General features: G+C 37.2%; 1 protein-coding gene across 1 annotated transcript; it reads right to left on the reverse strand.

The window, feature by feature from the left end:
- Positions 1-1,902: 1,902 nt before the first annotated feature.
- Positions 1,903-15,996, reverse strand: LOC135471728 (coiled-coil domain-containing protein 77-like). Its single transcript, XM_064751051.1, has 8 exons — positions 15,954-15,996; positions 9,456-9,577; positions 6,452-6,573; positions 6,088-6,225; positions 5,506-5,707; positions 4,664-4,916; positions 3,078-3,306; positions 1,903-2,328 (listed from the first exon to the last, which is right to left on the reverse strand). The coding sequence occupies exons 1-8, from the start codon at positions 15,986-15,988 to the stop codon at positions 2,083-2,085; spliced, it is 1,347 nt and encodes a 448-aa protein (XP_064607121.1). The 5' UTR covers positions 15,989-15,996; the 3' UTR covers positions 1,903-2,082.
- Between the last annotated feature and the right edge of the window lie 516 nt (positions 15,997-16,512).

Genomic DNA, 16,512 nt, shown 5'->3' on the forward strand with positions numbered 1-16,512 from the left:
GCACACAGCAACTAAACGTTGGGACATCTTCACATGTGTGCAAAACCTGAGACTTTTTAAGATACCACACCTAACATTTTGTTTAACATTGCTTCACCTGTTATTGGACAACAACTCTGATGGTAGGGGTATCACATAAACTATGCTTGTACTTTGTATAGGTGAGCTAAAAGTTGTTGCAAAATAAAGCCAGTGATGGGCCTATTGTATAATACAAACCCATAAACACATTTTTTTTCGCTTGGTTGGATATATTAGTTAGCCAGAACAAAAAAAAAATTTTTTTTTCAGATGGCAGCCACAAAATTGGCATGTTCATAATCTGTAGGATGTTGATGACTCAGTCTTACTCAGTCATTGTTTGACTGATAAAACTGCTGTAGATTCAGATATATTTTGTTTGAGACTGTCTTCTTCAGAGAGAGAGAGAGACATTAAACTCAGGCTGTAGCTTCAGATATAGCCTTTACTCTTTTAAGCCACACATGACTTCTAGGCATCAGAATGATATTTGGACCAAAAACATGTACTACAGTATAAATAATGTCTATGTGATCTGTTTCTTCTTTTGGTATTCACAGATGAACAGTACCAGTTCTAGCCAAGCACACTATATGCTGTTCATTAAGACCAACAAGCTCTTCAGAGTTTTCCCTTTAAAATAGGAACCACATATGTGACAACTATGTATAATGTAACAACCCCCACCCAATTAATCCTTGATTTCTTTTGAAACATGCAGAATTCTCCTTGTATTAATCCACCATATGGCTGAAATATTGCCTATGTGGCATTAAGCCATACTCATTCATTCATATTAATCCAGCGCAGCTGATGTTATCTGTTAGCTTAAGCCCTAGACCACAACATCCATGCTATATATCATGTCACCTTCATAGTTCATGGTGAAAGAAAAAAATCCTGCAAATACTGAATTTAAGAAAGTCTTCAATTTTAATTTGCTGTTGTGCAGAACGGCACTCGGGTGTCAAAACATTGTGAGAACACATTCAGTGTGTTTTTCTGCTTAACTGAAGGTTACTGAATTGATATGGCCAGAAATACAGCTCCTCTCAAATAGAACAATTTTGACTAACCAAACAACATGTGTGTGAGGCATCACCAACTTCACTGGCATTTTACAGGATACTTGTCAATCTGATCTTTATCAATGAAATGAATATAGGGCTGTAAGCTGACTACAACATTGACAGAATAATGCAAAAATAGGGAGTCAACCACATAACCTAAACAATTTAGCATTCCTCAATTAAATTCAGGCCTGCAGAGTACCCTGTAACTTTAGTCTAAATCCGCCTGAGCTTGTCTGTTGGGCATGGTCAATGACTGACACAATTTTAAAGATTAATTTCATGGGGAATTCCCCAAATAGCCAAAACAAAGAATGATATTATGATATTATGAGTGCAATGATGTGTTTCTGTGTTAGCTTATTAACGTATAAATTAAGATGCATCTGCTTTACTGAATTTGCAATATCACGCTACTTATGTGTTTGGTGGTGTACAAAGTCTGGCATTAATTCCACCACAAATGAAACAAAATGCCAAGACTTTACTTATTTTTCTAAATGAGGTAATTGATGTGCATCAAATCTGTTAAATTAAAAATATGTTCATCATTTTATGTCACTGACTTTACATAAGGTCTGAATATAAATGAACAAATAGATTGCAACTAAAAGGATGCAGAAATAATTTTCTGCAAAGCTAAAGTAATTAATAATGAATCAAATCTGCTGAATTTAAAATACTACCCTCCTTGGAGATAGGTTTGGCAATGATTGGACCAGTAGAATAGAGACCAGAAAAATAGACCAACCCCTGCATTATCCAATTTTGTTGGTGAATAGAAAAGAAATATGTCTGTGTCCCACAAAAATAACACAATAATAACATGCACAAAATACAGGTGTAGTTCACACTTTGACTGGGATGAACATGTACACCTATATACAAGAGGCAAAACTGATACATGAGTTTAAAAGTTACATCTATCTCAAACAAAAGGCCACATACTTAATAATAAACTATATAAACTTGCAAAATTATCAAGCATGAATTAAACCTCACCAGATTTTACAAATGCATCATTAACTTCATCCCAACCTTTCCAATGTTGTGAAAATTTCAGATATTTTTTTGAGACTATTTTGTTTGCTTTGATCAAAAGACAGTATACCTTAAAAAGCTCTCTTGTAACATCACCTTCCTCACGTTTCCTTGACACTTCATATTCAAGTGAGATCACCTGCTCCCTGTACATGTCTGATAGCTTGTTGGCCTCGTTCAACCTATACTCAAGATTCTGAAACAAGGGGGGATAACTTCAGGCCACAGCGCAGGGGATACATTGATACAGATTTAAGCAATTTTCTGCAATTTTCCCAAACTCAAAAGTCTACAGAACTGCAAATAGATATAATAATCAACAATAAAAATTCTATACTGGTACACATAATAAAATTTACATCAACCCAACCAACAGTACAGAGACATATAAAGCAGAATCCACTTAATGGTACTGTCAACTTTAGAAAGTCTACACTGATGTGTCAAAGAATTAATTTTCGTCTGCTCACTAGTAGGTTGTGTCTTATAACCCAGATTTTACACACAGACATGGCCTGCATGTCAGGTTACCAAAGCCAAAACCAATGTTTAAATTGAATTAAAATAGAGACATGGTGCTGTTTTTTTATCTCATTTCTTCTATGATGCATCTCATTTCTTCTCTGATCCTCATCACTGCCTTCACTCCCTCAAGCAAGAATGAACTTGATTGGCTGATAACTGATGATGGCCATTGGTTCAGAAAGATACATGTAATGGCCAAAATATTCAAAATGGCCAACTGCAGACTTACTACATTATGTACAGTGATGAAAATCAATCCCAGCTGTTCTCTCAATGACCTCAAACCAATGTGTAAATATGAAGTTGACTGGTTGCACGGCAGGCAGGCTGACACAAAGATGCATGGAAAGCATTTCCAAGTCCCCTCAAAAATAACTAAGTATCATGGCAGAGAAGAGAAACCATTTCTTGTCTACTCACCTCTAGATCCTCTGAGTGAGCATGGGTTCTGTCACATCCACCACTGGACACATTAAACACCACATCCTGTTTCAGATTCAGGCCTCTCATTTTTTCTTTACAGCTGTCCAACTCTTGGAGGAGAGCATCTTTTTCCTCCATCCACTTCTTTTCCTGACAACGTCCTTCATAACGCAGGTTCAGGTAATCTTTGGTGCTGGTGTAAAGGAGGTCTTGAGTCTTTTGTAATCTGAATTGAGGAAATGCAGGCGTTTGCAATTTTTCTGATATAAACTTCACTCAAGCTAAATTACAAAAAATCATGGAATGACTCACCTGATATCTCTATGTTTATGGTGAAAGGAAAACAAGCAGTGTAACTTGACAGGTGTGCCTGCCAAATTTCTGGACATAAAGCCACACTCAACCAAGGGGAGGAGGTTTCTTTGTTTCGGGTATTTTATCACTTTCAGCATTGTTTCACTGTTTGTCAGAACAGCCTCTCATTTAAGGCTGATCCCAATAGCATCACATTTATAGTTCCAACATGAAATAACATGGCAAAGGCACCAGATATTACACTCACCCAGTACTGGGGACACTAGGCAAACCAAGGCCCAATTTCACGACACAAACTTAAGTTAGAGCAAAGCTTAAATGTTCCTTCTGTATATGATTAAAATAGAATGTCACAACTGAAATGCATTACCACACTTTAAAAGTTTTTTCCCCTTACTAATACTTACATCTATTTCTTGAAACTACTTGGCCTAACCTCTTACAATGATCATCTTGTCAGGAATTACGAAGATTGCCAATTTTATGAGACGAAACAACTTCAATGGATATTTATTTATTTATTTATTTATCTGATTGGTGTTTTACTCCGTACTCAAGAATACTTCCCGGGGTAACCCACGACCATCCACAGGTTGCTGTCAGACCTTCCCATGTACGGCCGGAGACACAGCCAGTATGAGCTGAACTTGAACTCACAGCGACTGCATTGGTGAGAGATTCCTGGGTCATTAAGCTGCGCTAGCGCACTAACAAAATGAGCCACAGAGGCCCCTTAATGGATATTAAACTGCTGACTTTAAATGGCTAAACCTGATTGAGTCTAGCAGTTATCAACCTGGACATTGACAACAATATCCAAGATGTCAAGTTACACGATTCTAATCTCTGAATGAATCAATCAATCTAAGCAGCCAACCACAGCAGTGACTCATTTTAAATGTTTTACTGGCTGCAGGATCTACTTCTGTCCAACAAAATCTGTTTGCTGATGAAACTATGTACAGGGAAACACCAGCATTGTGATTGAATAAAAGTTGGTATAATGTTCAATTATTTCATAGGAATTCATGTCAAACAAATCTCTACATTATGTACTGCTTTAGGCTTGTACACGTACATGGGTTCAGTGAAGAAGTCTACTCATCAAGTAAATTCCAATGGTTTCATGAAATTTAAAACTGATACACAGCTCCTGGCTTCGAAAGCTCATCCAACCTCTGAAATTAATGTGGCGATGCCCTGACTTCATTAAATCTCAACATGTTCTGGTGTTTACTAAGACAGCTTGTCAGGATGTACAAACTTACTTTTCTGTGAGTGTTCTGATCTTGTCCTCATCCCGCTGTCTGCGTGTCTCAAACTCTTCCTCCTTGATACGGCGGTCTTCAAAAAGCTCCTCCAGCTGGTTTTTGGCATGCTTCGTCTGCGCCTCAAGTTGGCTCTGAAGTGCCTCTACCTGCAGGGACAGGATCTCATTATCATGCTTGTAGTTCTCTTCTAGGGCTGAGTTGGATGCAGCCTGCCTCTTGGAATGAGGAGAAGACATTCCTGCTTTCCTGTCTATTAAAAAAAGACCTGGGGTCAGTAATAATAATAAATATCATTGTTATTCATAGGAATGAGTGAGACAAATTATTAACACAAGGGGACACAAGTGGGAAGATCTGTCAGCAGCCTGCAGATGATTGGGGGTTTCCCTAGAGGCCTGTCCAGCATCCTTCTACCTTAATGCTGGCTACCATTGGATAAGTCAAATATTCTTGATTATGGCGTAAAACATCAAATAAATAAATTAAATTAAATAAAGTACACACAATGACATGTCATGAAGATGAAGAAAACCAACTGTCCAAAGTATCTGGTAACCAAGCTTAGTTTTTTCACACTTTTACTTATCATATCTATACACTATTCAACAATATTTCAGTTAAGACTAAGACAGCTTCCTTGTGACAGAAAAGCAAACAGCCACATAAAATCTCATTCACTATAACAAATAATAGCCCACCTTAACGGAAGAAATGAAAACTACACAGCTTAATTTTTAAGTTAACATATGTAAACAGCCATTAAACTTTACAAATGGTACTCACATAACAAGATTATAAAATTCAAAATTACAAAATAAGCATGATACTATAGTCCATACTTGTAGCAGACGTTCCATCAGTTCCTAAGCAGCCAGAGAAGCTGTTAGACGTAAGATTCTTCCCCAGACTTTGAACAGGTTTACGCTGTTTAACTATAGCCTTAGCAGGAGGCTCCTTCAACAAGTATGTGATGTCCCCATCCAGGCAAGATGTCAAATCCAACAGCAGCTGGATTTTTTTCTTGTCGCCAAGACACTGGATCTGAAGACAATGTGTAAGAATGCAATAAATATAAAAAAAAATGTAGTTTTTGATTTTCATTTATGATTATAATTCTCAAAGTGTTGAACAAGAACCATCAGCAATACAGTACACACTTGAAATGTTCATTATCTCAAACTTTTCCCTAGTAGCTTTACTCGATGACCATATTTGTCCAACGGTAAATAATTTGGCAATCTACAACAAGGCACACAAGAACACTCTTCTTATCTAGTGGTTAAATGCCGGATTTTGTTCTGAAGATTGTGTTCACCATGTCACACGTGGCTGAAAACCATTTCGGCATAGATATTCAAACGAACAATGAATACAATGTGATCAGTTTATACTTAGCTTAACACATTCTGTTGAAGACTTACTTGTAGTCGATCATTCTCTGCATAAACCCTGAGCATACGTTCCCTTTCCTTCAGCAAGATAGTTTGTGTGTCACTCAAAGCCTTCTGCAGTTCTACTATCTCCTCCTCCCTCTGTCGCAATTCCCACTGGAGTCTGTGCTGTAAATTTAACCATGCATATAGCTTTAAAAACATATTTACAAGTTTCAGCAAAAACACTGCCAAAAGTTTTTGGGAGTACGTGCCAAAACTCAAAGGTCAGGACAGCTTTGTTATCTCCACAAGAGCCCTCAATGCTCTACTACATCATATTAGTAAACAATTAATGGTTTCAGAGAACAAATCATGTGTATATGCAAGCTAGTCTGACGCATTCATTACAAACCTGATCTTCCGTAGTAACTTGATACTCTTCCAGTTTTGATGCCATCTCCATGTGCTCTTGCTCAAATTCAGCTACTTTTCTCCTGTAGTATTCCAGCAGTGACCGGGACGGTCTCAACCAGGCTATAGGTAAGAATAAGTCTTTTAATTTTAACTAACTACAGAATACTGATACTGTAAATGCCTTTTTATTCGCGGGCATAAACTTTTGCGGATTTGGTAAGAAGTTACATTCACGGGAATCAACTTTCGTGGATCTTAACAGGATTTTTGGACAACTGATAAACAAAAATCAAACTTCACTACAGAAAGGTCAAGTAATAAAAGAACTCAAGCATTAAAGTAACAATGTTATCACTTAAACCTGTTTGTACCTGTAAGATGTTACAAAAATTCTATACAATACAGTAACTTGATGAGACAAAGGAAGTGAATCCTCCTAAGCTTTTAATCTTTTGAAAACTGTTAATCTTTATAAGAAGAAAGCCCTTAGCTGCTGTGTGAGCAAATACTTGTGTCACTCACTCCGAGAGACGACAAAGGATTAAATGTGATATAAATAAATGCCACTCTTTAATTCTAATGCATCAGCAGTGGACGTGAAACTTTGAGTGAACTGTGACAGATGAGTAAATTTCTCAGAAATCATCATTATGAAAAACAAGTTTGAAGTGTGGGAACCTCCATGCGATGTATCAGGCCCAACAGAAAGGCAAGTACAGTCGATAAAAAAACAGCCTCTCTCATCGTATGTATATCTTATCACATACACACGCCCAGTACAAATTATTGATTTGCATGTCTCTAAACGCGACAATATATCAACAACAACGTCCCAATACGGCTATACTTAGATGGAGCTAAGCCTCCTTATGAGAAAGCAAGATTAACTGACGATCAATTAAGCTGGATTGGTGAAAGCTGGGTGCATTCTAATTAGGTATTTCTAATTAACATGTTTGAAAAAGCATTAGAACTATAGTGCTTGTTAACGAATTTATAACGGTAGCACATGCTACATTAATAAATTACTTACATGGGTTTTATATTCGATGGCACTATTTTCGCGGAAATATGTTTGCCGCAAAATCCACGAATGTTGGTACCACGCGAATAAAAAGGCATTTACAGTAACTAATCATAGTTCATTCTTGTAACCGGTCATAGGCCAGGCACTAAAACTCATTACATGTATTTTCATTATTTGGCTAGAAACTGTCACAAGTTTCTGAGTGACACTTAAAATCAAAATAAAACTTAAAAGCTGTGTTAGGACAAGGAATCCAGTACCATTATCCTAATAACGAAGGGGAAGGTTGTGAAGAAAATGAAGAAAGAAATGCCAAAAAAATTTTCATTTTAGAGGCATCCATTATATTTTCTAATCAACCCGAACACAGGGATGTCTTAGCAACAGTATTATTACACTTTTTTTTGCCTGTACTATCCGCGACGCTCAACATTATGACATGGAGCACACTTGAATGACACTAAAGTCATCTTGATTTGTCAGTTTACTGACAGCCATGGGAGCCCACAATCTGGTTTTTGAAAATTCATGCATCATGACTTGGTTTTACACAGCTTTCCTGCACTTCTCTTTCTTTGATTTTCCAAGCAAAATTATTTCCTAAGGCCTTTCTTTGAAAGTGCAGCTTGTGGGTCATAACTTCACATGCAAAAGTTTCAAATTTCATTTAGTCATGTAAGTGTTGCTTGTCAGGGATGATATACATGTAGGAATTGCTATGACACCCTGTTTTCTCAAAAATATTCAGAAATGGCATCATCGATGAAAATGTACAGCACATGGGGCCAGCAACCCTAATTCATCTTCTGTCTGTAGGACCTTAGATTAAACTGTCGTTTAAAATCATTTTTATGACCCAAGAAGAAAGCCGAGAAGATTTATTGTGCTTAAAAGCATAAAATTATATGTTAAGTCACAGCCTAAACTCCATATTACAAAGTAACTCAGATTTGATAGCAAGGCTACCTCGTCTGTAGAGGACACATGAATTCAAAATTTCAGCTAAATATAAAAAGTACTGTTGTGAATTTGGTAATCAACAGCATCAGCAATTATTAAAGCAGCTCCCTCCTGTCACTGCTTTATATGCATGTAAAACCTCAGGACATGCTGATACCTTAGCAAACATTTACATTACCACTTATTCTAATACACAATATAAAATATGCTGTGAATTTTGTAATTTATAGTAATTAATATACACACGGCAAATCTATCATGGAACATCCTGCTTGCTTATTGTACTCACCATGTGTGCAAAACATCAGCTCAATACATGCAGTACTTTTTAAGATACCACCAACACCATTCTAATTAACATGGATTCTCATACACAAAACATTAAGTCCTGAATATTTACATGTGTACAAACCCTGATATATGTATTATGCACACAGCAAATCAATGGTGAAACATCCCCCTCCTGTTATTTTCCTCTACACGTGCACAAATCCTGAGCTCATTACATGCAGTACTTTACGATACAGCAGGAACCCCTAACATTTTACACAATACACTAAGTCATGAATTTTGTACTTTACAATATTTAATATGCACACAGCGTACCAATGATGTAATATCCCTCACCCGTTATTTATTCTACATGTGTGCAAACCCTGAGCTCAATACTTGCAATCCTGTAAGATACAACATCTAACATTTTGTTTAGCATTCATGTATCCTTTAAGCCAAAACCATTCATTCATAATTTAAAAGCAATAAAATACACGTATGTTACTTTCAGCAACCTGCTATATGTAATATGTATCAGAATTGTAAGACTGATAGTTGCATTTATGAAACAGTGGTTTTACACAATCTAAGACTACCCTAAAAATATGTTTTATACAGACAAAGATACAGTAGCTCAGTGTTATTAGAATATCTAACAATTTGGAACATGATGTTTACATGTACATGCAGAAAATAACAACAAAATAACTTCAAAATCTCTTAAATAAATTGTTTCATTTACCTAGTCTCTGGTTGATGCTGGGCAGAACATCTTCATCATAATTTTCATCAGCCAAAGACATTTTTTGAGAAAGCGGTCTTGAAACCTGTGGAGAGTTAGTGGCTGACTGGTTCCTTTTGGTCCTGATAATAAAAAGAAATTATAATATATTGTCTAATATCTCAACACAGTTTTCCCCCTGATTAACATACATGTAGGCTCAATCCATGTTGAGTGACCTGGTCATTAGAAAGCCAATCAAACATAAATAAAATAAAAACCCAAAAAATACCTTGGGGACAAGGAAAATCCATGTACAAAATATTACCGGATGATTTACATCATTCGATCTAATACTCATGTTTCGAGATATGACGTTACGACGACAGGGTGATGTCCCTTTATGATATGACGTCATCACTTCACGGCACGGTAGGGCCAATCTGGTAATTTTAACATGGGGTGGTATACAGAATATAGAGAAGTAATTGAAAGGATTACACTGATCTTCTGAATTGTGTTCAGGGGTGAATTAGCATTCCCCCAATGTTGCACAAAAAATGATGTTCTGTCGATACTTTGATCTAAACATGATCACTGCCATGTTAAAAGATAGGCAAGTAGCCCTACTGTGCCGTGAAGTGGCAACATCTTTTTGCACCGAGACGTCATTCTGTTGTCGTAATGGCATAACTCGAAAACTGTATATTACCTGTCAGCTGGACAACAGACAATTTGTGAAAGAGAATAAAACAATAATGAACTAAAAGGTTTTAAGAAACCTAAAACTGGTCTGGCAAATATGGCAACATTGAAGAGAAGACAGATTTATGTTAGTGCCCACTGGCCTTGAAAAGCTGATGAGCTTGAAAGCGCCATCGTTGTTGATTGACTCGAATTCAATATATGTTCATCCAGGTTTCAACCTCCTTGTCCAAAATGTTGAAAGGCTATATACCAATGTTATACTAACCCCACCAAGCAGGTGTATCAACACAAGGATAAACGTAATGTAAATGGGTTGCCAGCCATAAGTGTAATGGGGAAATTAGTTAGGGATGTCACTGTTAGTACCTAGGTACATGTACATTGTTTTAAACAACACCTGATGTGTGTAGCAGCGATTCATTGGCAGGGATTCATAGAAGTCCAAATTTTTACAACTGGAGATTCAATATTGAGTTTTTTCTGCTCCAGAATATTATTTGTACTTTAAACTCCAACTATAACCTGGTTTTGAGTTAAATTCCACTCTAGCAAACCAGTAATTTTGTAAACATGAAAGTATATATGAAATGTACATATACATGAGAAAGAGAAAGTTTAATTTCACTTGAGATTCATTTCTGATCACGATTTTATTGTTGATACATACATATACTTTAAGTATAATATCTTTATCAAAGATGCATGTATTCACTGTATAATAAAATAAGGTAAATGGCTATCTGCTTACAACTGCAGAAATGGACAAATGTTACTCACGACACATTATCATCTCTGTATGTATGTATGTATCCACCACAAAATTACTTTCTATGCAGAAAACAGATTGAGTTATATTTATTTATCTGATTGGTGTTTTAGGCTGTACTCAATAATATTTCACTTATATGACGGCGGACAGCATTATGGTGGAAGGAAATCGGGCAGGGTCCGGGAGAAACCCACGACCATCCGCAGATTGCTGGCACACCTTCCCACGTACGGCCGGAGAGGAAGCCAGCATGAGTTGGATTTGAAGTCAGAACGACCACATTGGTCATTACACTGTGCTAGTGTGCTAACCAGCTGAGCCACGGAGGCCCCCGTTGGAGTTTTAGCCCAGACACGAAATCATATCTATTTATACAGTATATATAGGCAAACTGGCAATATGGTAACCATGACAACCACAGAAATGAATATACCTGAGTTGCAACACATCATCATTGGTGTATGAAGATATCCACCAAAAATTTAACTCTATGAAGAAAACAGTTGGAGTTACAGCCCGGAAATGAAATCATACCTACTTATATAGTGTATATAAAGAAAATGGCTATGTGGTTACCATTACAACTACAGAAATTAACAAATGTGAGTCAAGATACATGGTCACCAGTGTATCTATGTATCCACCAAAAATTAAAACTCTCTGTGGAAAACAATGGGAGATATAGCCCTGACACAAACACAGTCTGACAGACGGACAAAATCGGTATAACATAATACACTCTGCCTAATGGCAGTCGTATATAAACAAACACAGAGCTTATCCTGATTAGAGATATATATTAAAACAGTCATAAACCATCCATGTTCAGTTGTTGGTTGTTATTTTAGGAGAAAACAGAAACCACAATGTAACAAACTCTGAAGATACTGAAAGTAATGAACCTGTCTTTTCTGAAAAGTTGACTGTAAGCACCCAAGGGAGCCTTATCTCAGATCACTGACTAGCTTTGACCTAATTGACATTGCCTTTAAAACGCTCATACTTCAGGAAGAGGGGAGCCAAGAACATGTTGAGTTGCATGAAGTTTAAGGGTGAAACTTCAACCTTGTCCTTACATATGAACTTCCCTGTATGGATTTGGTAAATGCACCTGTCCTTTCAACTGCTTCTACTAGGGTTTTCACATCAACATTGAATCAGTAAAAAAATACATTTTTTATCCATCAAAGTTTCCTTGCTCAGGAAATAATATCAATTACATGATTCCTGACATGCTTTTGACGGGAGAAAAATTATCCTTACACCTGACTAACCATTTTGCTTAACATGGGATGTCCCCAACAGTCCATTTCTGGCGCCAAAAAAAAGGGCTCAAGTGAGAGCCTCAAGCTGGGAAGCTGATGCTAATTTAAAACGGAGGCAGTCTTGGAGATTTTTTGATGATATAGGTTGGAAGATTGAGCCAGCTACTGCAAAAATTTAAGATCTACATGAATCAGTTTCAATTTGTCACAATGATTACTCCAACAACAGAGATATACACCCGCCTATTACTAAACTTCAATCGCAAATAGTACATTCACTGTGTAGATTCAGTAAATTGATTCAAACAGTTGCCTGCTACCTACATAAAACCGATACAAGTGCAAGCTTTTTATTATTAAACACAGTACTTTGCAGTATTTTGATACAAAGAATCCACCAACATCACACTGCAAGTGCTTAGTGGACAAGGCTTTGAGCTTCTACTGGGTTACACAGGTCAGCAGGCAGATTTAATGAGGCAACCAGATTGACCCCGAGTCTGCCAGACTAACCACAAAGTTGCAGAACACAGATGGTTAGTGATCAGTATTATGTGGATGCTTGTTCTCAGTGACAGACTTTTGTGATGGCAATCCATCTTGGATATCTTTAGGACTCATTTACTCAACCCATGTAAGACATCACACGCTTGACCACTTCGGATTGTCATGGATGCAGCCATTGACAATCAAAGTCAATGCTACACATATAATTTTGAATGCACTTCAGTTTTTATCCAAAAATTTGAGTATTTGTACTAGAAAAACACAGAATTGAGTTTTTTTTAACTGAATTTGAACACCAAATACTGGAGTCTAAAATCGACATGTATGAATCCCTGATGTAGGCCGCCATGTATAACAGAGAATAAACCTATGTTTATCAGTTGGAATAACGAAAAGGAGGGGTAAGTTATTCGATCAGCTGATATCATAATCGTACAATACAATACACTTTAAATGCTTTACCGCCTGTTGTGTGTATTATGCAATATTAGCATGCATATGTTACATATCTTGATGTACTATAACTCACATTCAGTAATTGTGAAATAGGTACCTCAACCGCTTTGGGTTTGTTGTTTTCATTTTTCTGGGGTTTTTTTTTTTTTTTTTTTCCATTTGTTTTTTTTTTTTTTCAAAAAGAAAAATGTACATGTATACAGCTAATTAATGTCACTAAACACAGCTCCATGTTTTATGAAATACAACACATTTTAATGTTGGAAAAATCCACAAAGGCTTTCAAATATTGGTACTTTCATCATGACCATATTCAGAAAGTGATCAAGACATTACTGGTAACTGTATGTACCTACATGTAGAAGGATGCAATGGCAAGAGAAGATACAGCTAAGATCAACTATGGTACATGACGATAAGTTTCGTCCTCAGATATGGAAAGTGTATCCCATGATTCATTGGGGCAGAACATCAGCGGTGGTCAAGGGATTATATGGACAGTTCCCGAATGTAATAAATCCTGACTAGTAGCTTGAGAAATATTTGGATGCACCATAGTCATGCTGGCTGGCTTCACTTTCCCTTTCCATGTCATTTCTCTCCTCCTCTAAATCCTGTGTATCGTCAAACTCATCATCTTCTTCATTATTCCACTTGGAGAGCACTTGCACAGCTTGTATCGCTGTAAATCTGCGTGGTCGCGATGCACGACAAGCGCTTTTACTCCCGGATGAGCTGGGAACTCTCCGAAGAATTCCCCGTCTGAACAACGTCTGTTCCAGCCTCGTTTTCATAATTCTACACGTCATTATATCTAAAATAGGACTAGAGGTCATATGTCTTCAACTCTGATTGGTCACATTAACACAGTAGAGCAAAATAAGGGTATTCCCCAGGTTCAAAGATGATGACGTAAGCAAGCCGCTGTCACCGGCTTTTCGCAGAAAGTAATCAAAACGTCCGTGCCGCTGTCAGCGGCTTGCCGGAGGCAAAGAGTTAATGGACTTTTGTGAATTTTTCTTTCTAACAGTGATATTCTCAGTCATCTACATTATTTTGCGAACAAAATTTTTAACTTTTGGGACTGGATTATTTATGGTATCATAATTTTCAACCATTTGAATTAATGTAAACTACAATGGAGTCCAGGAGTAGTTTGACTGATTTGACTGTTCAGTGTTGGTGATTACTCAAGTGCTCAAATGACCTGGTTTGTACGATAAATTATGTGGTAACGGTTTTTAACAACTGGCAACATCATAGCCTGGATGCTTTATTATAAGATACTTTAATGGATTACTTTTAAAAAATTGTGTGTGGAGAATGGAAGGGGATAACTTATGACATGGATTAACTAGAGTGCTCATATGGGTAGGTCTGAAGTCCAGAATGACAGACTGGATGGATATAAAGATCAGATGTAAGAGGGGTCCGCTACATATATACAAGTGACCATAATGCAGAAACTACTATCTGGACATGAGTGCAACAGAATCAAAAAGAGCACATTTCAAGCTATCCAGATACACATGCTATCTAAAGGATTGCTTTGCTTTCAGGTCAATTTTTCGGATTGGTCAAAATGCGAGCATGATAGCTCTTCCCGGGAGCAATGCTGTTTGAACCCCGTGACCACATCTGGCAGACGAAACAGGGGAGACAATCTACTAAAAATGGCTTTCGAGGTCACTATTCACAGTCATAATATTTCTTTCATCCGGTTGGTGAAATGGGTCAGAACTATAATACATACAGTCATAATGTATAGGACTAATACAAAGTGATTTGGGTACAAAGTGCATGATTTTACCACATGGATCCATAGTCCTGGATTACACAGGACATTGTTCGCTTTTTTATATTTGAACTGGCGCTCAGTCATGATTTACTCCCATTCACCCCTGAAGGATACTTAGTAAAATTTCAGAAAATATTTGATTACTTGCCTTCCTGGCATGATTAGTTAGTCCTTTACAATGCTTACGGCCTACACTGCCAGTGTGATATTTTAAAATTCTGACATCTGCACATATGGCATCCAAACTTACATGTATAATTACAACAAGTCATTTTTCTACCCCTTTTGGATGAAATAAGAAAACTGTTGTGTCTACAGACATCAACAAAAATATTAGTATTCTGGACTTTTTTGATGCCTGAGCTCAGTTACATTTCAGAAACTACATGTAGATCACCTGACTTGTCAAAATGGCTGTCAACAACAAGTAGTTTGATACATTTGAAGTTCTCAAAGAAAATGTAACCACAAGACAGCGAATCTATTAATCACTAAGAGCAGTGAATTAACAATGCAGTACTCCAGATCTAACCAGACAATGACATGAAAATGTGCATGAGGTGAGCACTATTTTCATGTCTGAAGACATGAGGTTTGAAATCCCCAAAAATGCTCTTTGAGAGGCGGGGGTAGACTCAATGTCATGATGGACGTCAAAATTTTAAAATAACACACGGCATGAGCTATGTACAAAACAAGAACACTCATCAAGAGCTAATGGGTCCATATGGCACACACACACACACTGTAAAATGCATACAACTGTATGTGAATGTTTAATCTTCGATTAGTCGACGGATATGTTACATCTTTTCAGTGATGCCTAGACTGGTATCTAGAACAAACCGAACATGTTTAGACAGATATTCACTTCTGCTTCCGAACTAATGTGAAGGCTATTGGATAGAGCAGGACAGTTTGTGTTTCCCTTGGATATCTGCAAATGCTACACGTATCTCAACAAACTAAACTCCTCCTTTGCTTAAGATATATACGGATAAGCGCCTGAATCTCACCGTGCGCAGCCGCTCTCCTTCGTCTGCGATGCCATTTTAAAGCTTGCGCTTTCTCTGAAAAGCCGATAAAAGCGCCACCTCTCGGTATGCCATCACATCGCTAAATCGGCTTTTTCCGACACTTCTCGATAAATTCCGACAAGCAAATCTATTTCCGTTTGACTTGCTACAGCGCCACCTAGTAGCAAATGGGGGTACTACTGAAATCTGTCAAAATGAATTTAACTCGTACATTTCTTCCCCTTTAATAACGTTATCTACGTTGCTAATAAAGGTACGAGTGAGCAGGTCCTTCAGATGACGCTCCCCAATTTCTGTATTTCACATAATTTTAAGCTTACTTAGCAACATATTCGAACAAATATAGGCTGATTGTATCTTGATGCTTATAATAATAGGACTCGATGTCGTAAAACAGCAAAACAGAAACATATTTTCCTGACAAAATGGGCTGCATAAGGGGAGTTTTAAACTACAATCTTGATTTACGGACGGATGACCTCTAGGTAGAAATTAATGCGCCATCAGTCATCATATAATCCTGTAAAATCACTCGACT

Source organism: Liolophura sinensis, chromosome 7 (genome assembly GCF_032854445.1).
Source record: "Liolophura sinensis isolate JHLJ2023 chromosome 7, CUHK_Ljap_v2, whole genome shotgun sequence".
Taxonomy (NCBI): domain Eukaryota; kingdom Metazoa; phylum Mollusca; class Polyplacophora; order Chitonida; family Chitonidae; genus Liolophura; species Liolophura sinensis.